General features: G+C 39.6%; 1 protein-coding gene across 1 annotated transcript; it reads left to right on the top strand.

Moving 5' to 3' along the window:
* The first annotated feature begins 332 nt into the window (after positions 1–332).
* Positions 333–7467, top strand: mfsd4ab (major facilitator superfamily domain containing 4Ab). The gene is made up of 10 exons (XM_061903177.1): positions 333–634; positions 701–899; positions 993–1235; positions 2909–3071; positions 3205–3320; positions 6470–6643; positions 6726–6873; positions 6946–7016; positions 7102–7222; positions 7313–7467. Exons 1-10 carry the CDS (start codon positions 405–407, stop codon positions 7405–7407), a joined length of 1560 nt encoding a protein of 519 aa, XP_061759161.1. The 5' UTR covers positions 333–404; the 3' UTR covers positions 7408–7467.
* Positions 7468–8457: the final 990 nt, after the last annotated feature.

Below are 8457 nucleotides of genomic sequence, written 5' to 3'. Positions count from 1 at the left end.
TTGCTCCTGTAAAATGTTACTGTTACTATGCTCACTATGCAGCTCACACAATTTTAAACTGTGCTGCAAGTGTGTGTAGTCACAAAAAGAACAAAACTTCCTGAGCGCGTTAGAAGGGAACATTTCCAGAACTGGGCCTGTTGGTGACACAAAACATAAATGCACACTTTCTGGTAGCGTTTCAACAGAGGCTTTATTTTGTCACCAATCATTGACCCAATTCACATAAGGATATTATTGTTAGAAGCATCTCCACTTCACCCATTAACTCAAGAGCACATCCTTTTTTAGTTAAGCAATCCAAAAAGCAGAGGGAGCAGAAGGCTTTAAAAGAAACCAAGGGAACTCCCGACGGTCCAACCAGCAGCTTTTACAGGGCTTAGTGCTGGTTAAGTGCGGCCAAGATGTTTGTAGATGAACGGATAGTAACTTTGTTTAAAAGGAACGCTCACCACACCTTGACTTACTGGAGTGTTTTTTTCAGTTTTGGACTTTGCATTGCCTTTCTTGGACCTACTATTCTAGACTTGAAATGTCAAACCAACTCCACGCTGAGCCAGATTACCTGGGTGTTCTTCTCCCAACAGTTCTGCTTGTTGATCGGCAGCACGGTCGGCGGAGTGTTTAAGAGGACGTAAGTGCGGCGGTACGAACGTGTGTGTTTAGTTGGTTATGAATAATCAACACTCATCTGTTTTAGGTTGTTCTCCGCTCTGTCGGCTTTATTTGTCTCCGCTCTCTTCATCTCTGTGATATTTGCCATCATCCCGCTGTGCAATAATGTCCTGGTGTTGGCCATCGCCATGGCTGTCTCCGGTTTGGCCATGGGAATTATTGACACCATTGCAAACATCCAGCTGGTCACCATATATCAGAAGGACTCAGCTGTTTTCCTACAGGTGAAAGAGCATCTTCCATAACCAGACAAAATAACTGCTTTTTAATTAAAAGTATAATTCACATCTTTGTTTTTGTCTTGGACATTTGTGCAGGCTCTTCATTTCTTCATTGGCTTCGGAGCCCTAGTGAGCCCTCTGATTGCAGATCCTTTCCTCTCAGAGCACGGCTGTGGGAATCACACTGAGAACGGGACAGAGATGATGCATCACTTCAGGAACATGCTGAGAAACAGTCCCATTGCAGCACAAAACATCAATCAAAGTCACTTGCCCCATGGGGGAGGAGAAGAAGAGTCCATTGTGCACTACGCCTTCTGGATCATGGCACTTATAAATGTAAATGCACCAAATAAAGGCATTGACTTGATATTATATTTCAAGTCTCTAGTGCAGGACTATTCAAGTGGCGAAATGACACCATATTGGCCCCCCTAATACAATTCAAAACAAACATTTTTGTAGCAAATTCCTAAAAACACTAGCGCTCTATTGTTGTATAGAGCAGGGTTTCTTAACCATTGGGCTGGGGATCCATTTTTGGGCCGCAAGTGCCTCCTTTCGGACCATCAAAGAATATATGTTTCACAGCTCTGGTCCGTATCGGCCCTCAGTTATAAAACACCTTTTCTCCACTTGTGGCAGTAACGACAATCTCAAACAAACGGAAGAAAACTGAAGCCAAAGTCATGATGGGGTTTTTTTTACACAAAAACTCTGACTCAGGTGGGGAAGCTGTATTTTAATTTGCACTTTAATTTAATTAACATAATATTAAGTTAAAGTTAAAGTAAATTACCATTGATAGTCATACACACACTAGGTGTTGGGAAATTATCCTCTGCATTTGACCCATCCCCCTGTTCCACCCTCTTGGAGGTGAGGGGAGCAGTGAGCAGCGGTGGCCGCGCTCGGGAATCACTTTTGGTAATTTAACCGCCAATTCCAACCCTTGATGCTGAGTGCCAAGCAGAGAGGTAATGGGTCCCATTTTTATAGTCTTTGGTATGACTCAGTCAGGGTTTGAACTCACGACCTACCCATCTCAGGGCGGACACTCTAATCACAAGGCCAAGAAACATATTTATTATTAATTTAGTTTATTTATTTTAGCACAATATAGTTGTGTGTAAATACATTTTTAGCCAGTTATTTAAGAGTCCCTTTTTATGCAGTGTGTTTGAATAGTACTTATCTTTTTAAACCAGCCTGATTTTTGGTTTCAAGGTTTTAAACTGTATGTAGGTCAGATATAATAATTGAATACGATTTAAATAATTTGAAGGATGACTTTATCAGTGTTAATATTTGAGTGGGTTCGGGGCCCCTCTTTAGTGAAAAAGGTTGGGCCCCCTAGGTCATAAAGGTTAAGAACCTCATAAGAACTTGGACGACTATAAACATATTGGCAGATTTTTGCGATTACATTTCAACCTTGCTAACAAACATAGAACACTGAGCTCCAAACTAGCGATTTGCATAACTGAGGCATTCCTCAAGGTACCCCTTCAAGTCCTCTTCATTTCTGTCACTTGCAAAGTTTTTTTTGTTATGGGATTTATGTAACTAAAGTGTGGCTGTAGCTTATTTACTTCAGACACAGTCAGTAGTCATTTGTTCAACTTATTTATACGGTAGTATTTTTACACTCGTAGTGTTCCTCAAGGTTCAATTGTAGGTCATTTCTTTTGCACCATTTGGGCTATTCAATTGGTTTCTTTCTAGTTCAGTAAAAACAAATAAATACAAAATTGTAAAAGGCTCATATTTATGCATAGGATTCCTAAAAACACTGGGGCTGTCATAGCGATTATCTTTGACTAACTTTTTTTGCAAAAGGTCCTTAAACGCAGCAGCACACACCTGTAACTGACAAGACCAAAATCAAATTTTCTACAGAACATACAAAGGAGAAAAATCTGAAACTCAGTTTTCTGGAAATGTGGCCCCCAAAACAATTTAGTTCAATATCCCTTTTGAGAGGAAAATTACTTTTATTTGTTCCTCCGCAGCTGCCTGTGCCTATCATTGTCCTTTTCCTGATGTATCGGGAGCAGCTGATCCCGTGTTGCCCCAGGAGCACTCCTCGTCTCCTGGACAAAGATGAACTGGCCATGGAAAATCAGCAGGGAGCTGAGGGCACAGAAGTGGAGGAGGCAGCCCATGAAGGTGGAGGTAAATATAAAACCGTATTCCCATGACTAATGCATGCTGTCCTTCTTTGCATGTCCACTGAATTTCATGAGGGAGGGGAAAAAAAACAATAACTGCCGTTTTGTGTGCTGCAATGTGTCATTTGGGGGCGCAGGTCATGGGGATATCTTTAGCTGCTGTCAGAATGATAACCTGCGCGGGCTGCCAGTATCCTTCTTCATGATCCACATCCTTGGTGGTATGGTGCTCTTCATGACGGATGGCATTGTGGTGAGTGAGCTGTGCACAAAATAACAAACAATAGAGACACTGCCAACTGCCACACAGCTAAGAACGTATATGCCATAAACTACACCAGTGTTTTTCCAACCACTGTGCCGTGAGATACAGTCTGGTGTGCTGGGGGAGATTATCTAATTTCACCTATTTGGGTTAAAAATATTTATTGCAAACCAGTAATTATAGACTGAAAATTATGTTTTGTTGTTTAGTGTCTTTGCTGTCTAGGTGGCAGCCGGTAGCTAATTGCTTTGTAGATGTCGGGAACAGTGGGAGGCAGTGTGCAGGTAAAAAGGTATCTAATGCTTTAACCAAAAATAAACAAAATGTGAGTGGCCCTGAGAAAAAGCATTGAAGCTTAGGGAAGGCTATGCAGAACGAAACTAAAACTGAACTGGTTACAAAGTAAACAAAAACAGAATGCTGGACGACAGCAAAGACTTACTGTGGAGCAAAGATGGTGTGCACAATGTACATCTGAACATTACATGACAATCACAATTTCCCCACAAAAAAGGATAAAAACAACTGAAATATTCTTGATTGCTAAAACAAAGTAGATGCGGGAAATATCGCTGCAGCAGGAAAATGCTGACAAAAGAGAAAAAGCCACCAAAATAGGATCGCTAGACAAGAACTAAAACACTACACACAGGAAAACAGCAAAAAACTAAAAAAAAAAAAGTCACAGTGTGATGTGACAGGTGGTGACAGTACACCTACTTTGAGACACGAGCTATAGTGATGCATGTTTGGTTATGGTTTAAAGTCATATGCAATAATTGCAACAATGACTTTTTACTGTCAACTGAATTTTGTTTTTTAATGATTTCTGCTGATGGTGCGCCTCTGGATTTTTTCAACACAAAAAATGCCCCTTGGCTCAAAAAAAGGTTGAAAAACACTGAACTGGACACTCTCTGCGGTTGTTTCTGGCCACAACCACTAGGGGCACCATATGATCTCGGCATAGGCTATCAGAAAAAAATGATTTTTTTTTTTTTCTTTGATTTAAATCTGTCACTTATAAAACATGACATCATAAAAGTTCAAATTAAATCGATTTTGGTGTGAAAGTTCAATTGTAAGGTTGTCTGAATCCAACACAACCTGCAAAATGCTTTGTTCATCCTGGTAGTGGCAAACCCAGCAAGGAACACAGACATCATTACATCATCATAACTCACATTTATGCATTCACATATAGTGCCAACATTTGGGAACCAGGATGAGGTGATGGAAGAAAGGTAAAAGTATGATAAATATATTTGCAGCAGCATGGGACAAAGTTATGTTTAAGTTTCACTTTTGCATCTCAGGCTCATAGCACATAAATGTGGTGCATTCAAGGAACCCTGACTAAAGTTCAAAGCATAAGTGTCTTGTTTTTAAAGATGCCCAGTAGAATTACTAACTTTAATAATGATAATAATAATAATAATAATAATAATAATGATAATATTGAGAATTTTTCATGAATCAGTTGATCTCCACCTTACACTATGAAGTAGAGGAATACTTGACAGATTTATAATTATATTTAATTTAATAATGCCAGGATGTATAATTATTAAAACTTTAAGATTGGAGATATTACAAGCTGCAGGTGAAAACCTTAAGGTTTTGAATGATTGATTGATTGATTAAAACTTGTATTAGTAGATTGCAAAGTACAGTATATATTCCGTGCAATTGACCACTAAATGGTAACACCCGAAGAAGTTTTTCAACTTGTTTAAGTCGGAGTCCACGTTAGGTGGCGACTTGTCCAGGGTGTACCTCGCCTTCTGCCCGATTGTAGCTGAGATAGGCGCCAGCGCCCCCCGCGACCCGAAAGGGAATAAGCGGTAGAAAATGGATGGATGGAAATATATACTATCAGCATAATACAGTCATCACACAAGTTAATCATCAGAGTATATACATTGAATTATTTACATTATTTACAATCCGGGGGATGGGTTACGGAGGGGGTTGGGTCTTTACATGTGTGTAAAAAACTAGTTTCAACCAAATTAAATCAATTTATTGTTTTTAGTGTGTGCAAACATACTGAGTGTGTTTAAGTGGGCTGACAACATTAGGTTTAAGATGGGGTCAGGGGCTATCATGAATCTAATAATAATAATCCATCCATCCATCCATTTTCTACCGCTTATTCCCTTTGGGGTAGCGGGGGTCGCTGGTGCTTATCTCAGCTACAATCGGGCGGAAGACGGTGTACACCCTGGACAAGTCGCTACCTCATCGCAGGGCTAATGTTGAATGAATGAATGGTTTATTTTGAGCCATGCAAACAAAACAAAAGAATGACATAAAATACAAAATAAATATATATGTACATTATTTTTACACCTACATTGAAAACATTACATGTGACTAATCTTTTGTAGATGTCAAGATTGGCTCAAAAGGGAGTGGGAAGAAGTAAACTTATTAGGTCCCACCCCTATACATATACAATATATATGTACACAATATACAATACAATAATACATATAATATAATTCAATTCAGTGGTTGCTGCGTTGATGCTATATATTATCTATATATAATACATTTAAATTCACACACACTTACATATATACATATGCACACACACATATTTACACACACATATATACCATTTATATATATATATACATACATACATATACACACATAATCACATACATACACATATATACACACATGCATATACCCAAAATACACGCAGATCCATCATATATACACACACACACACACACACACACACACACACACATACACACACACACACACCTATATAAATATTATATATATAATAGTATATATAATATACACTTTTGTCTAAACATTATTAACAGTTTTTGGTGCCTATGGGAACAAGCTTTCATTTTGACTGTGATATTAGTGGTTAAAAGTGGATCTGTGGCTGTGGAGCTACTGCCCCTGATCAACAGGACCTGAGGACCACTCTTGCTATGTGTCCTATGCTGTGCATTAAAAGAGGCGAGGGGAGCCTGCCTGTTGATAATAAAAAAGTAATATTAAAAACCAAGTTCAGGCCACAAAAAAAAAAAATAATATAAGGCCACACAAATAGGACTTAAATGACATTCGAAATGCCTAAAATTGACAAAATATGTTTTTTTTTTCAGGGTGCATATGCCGGTTTTGTGTATGCGTATGCTGTTGCGCCGCCAATATCTCTGTCCCATAAGACAGCAGGCTACCTGCCCAGCATCTTTTGGGCAGCAATCACTGCAGGCAGACTGCTGTCCATCCCTCTGACGTATCGCTTCCCAGTTGTGAGGCTGCTCATATTTAACCTGGTACGGCCATGTTGATGAGGCACTAAAACATAAAGGTCAAACGCTCTATTTGTCCGTCTGATTGTCCCTGTCCGTCTTACAGGTCGGCGCTATTGTCACCGTGCTGCTGTTACTTATCTTATACACCAGCAGCACCTTTCTCTTTGTTGGTACCGGTTTGTGCGGGTTTTTCCTGAGCAGCATCTTCCCGTGCATGCTCGCCTACACTGAAGACATCCTCAGTTACCAGGGTGCGTTACGGTAGTAGATAAATTACACCGAAAACAGATCACACGTATGAGGCAAACTCTGACTTTGTGCAGGGTGTGCCACCACAATTCTGGTGACAAGTGCTGGGATGGGCGAGATGGTAATGCAGGTTCTGGTTGGCTCAGTAAGTGTGATGTTTTTCAACACACATTTGGCAAAAAAAAAAAAAAAAAAACAGTCGAGATTTAGTTTTGCTTTTATATCCACAGATTATCCAGACGGAGGGCAGTTACAGCTTTCTTCTGTGTGGCGTGATTATCGCCTGCATTGGTTTTATCGTTTTCATCGGCCTGGTATTATTTGCTCGAATGCACACAAACTACCTCACAGGTACAATAATCAACCACTATTTCAGACACTTTTTGTGAAAATTGTTTCCTCGTGTGTTATAATTTTCTTTCCTCACTTACGTCCCAACAGGAACGACAAAGAAGTCCGCTATGGTGGAGGAAGAAACGCCCGAACAAAATGGATCGGCCAAAGTTGAGCCCAAAGAAGAGGCAGGGAAGACCTGAGAGACGTTTTCTTTGGTTTTGATATCTCGAGCAAACATTCACTCATCAAATAAATTTATTTACCACAAAGACTTGTTTGTTACTATTAGCAAAATGTGAATGGGGCACAATAATTGGCGGCAAGAATTCTGTCGATTGTGTAACTTTGCTTAGTCGTGTCTTGAAGCAAAAATGAGGGCACAATTCACTTATACCATAGGTGCTCTTGGTTCAGGCTCAACTACTGGAAAAACAACTTGACGTCCGCCATCTTTAAAAGTCTTTGCAAGGGCAGCCTGGCTTATGCTACAGAGTCACGGTCCTCCCCCTCCAAAACCTTTGGCGGACTTAAAAAAATAATTCACATTTTGCATCAATGTAGGTCAGCTTTTAAAATACGTTTTTTTTTCCAAATATACTTTAATGTACTTTTCTTTTTCCACTATTGTTATAGCAAAATTTTTATATCATATTCCTTGTCCCCTTTTTCCCCCTTTTTGTTTGTTTCGGAGCATCATGTGAAAAAAGTGACTGATTTTTCCACATCAAATAATTCTATTTCCAACCACAATCGGGATATTCCTATGTTTGCCATTGTTTACCACTACTACACAGGAGGCTTAATATTGAGTTTAAAGGGAACATTATCACCAGACCTATGTAATCGTCAATATGTCCCTTGATGTTGCAGAAAAAGGACCATATATTTTTTTAACCGATTTCCGAACTTTAAATGGGTGAATTTTGGCGAATTAAACGGCTTTCTATTGATCACTCTCGGGGCGATGACGTCACAACGTTACATCACCTAGGTAGTAAATCCGCCATTTTCTCAAACACATTACAAACATCGAGTCAAATCCGCTCTGTTATTTTCAGTTTTTTCGACTGTTTTCCGTACCTTGGAGACATCATGCCTCGTCGGTGTGTTGTCGGAGGGTGTAACAACACGATCAGGGACGGATTCAAGTTGAATTACGTGGAGTGTGCATCGATTAGCACGGCATTTTAATCGATGTTAACATGCTATTTAGGCTAACTGTATATACATATTGCATCGTTATGCCTCAT

The sequence above is a fragment of the Nerophis ophidion genome, linkage group LG06, assembly GCF_033978795.1.
Source record: "Nerophis ophidion isolate RoL-2023_Sa linkage group LG06, RoL_Noph_v1.0, whole genome shotgun sequence".
In the NCBI taxonomy this organism is placed as follows: domain Eukaryota; kingdom Metazoa; phylum Chordata; class Actinopteri; order Syngnathiformes; family Syngnathidae; genus Nerophis; species Nerophis ophidion.
The sequence above is the reverse complement of the archived record's forward strand: the minus strand, read 5'-3'. Positions and strand labels throughout refer to the sequence as shown.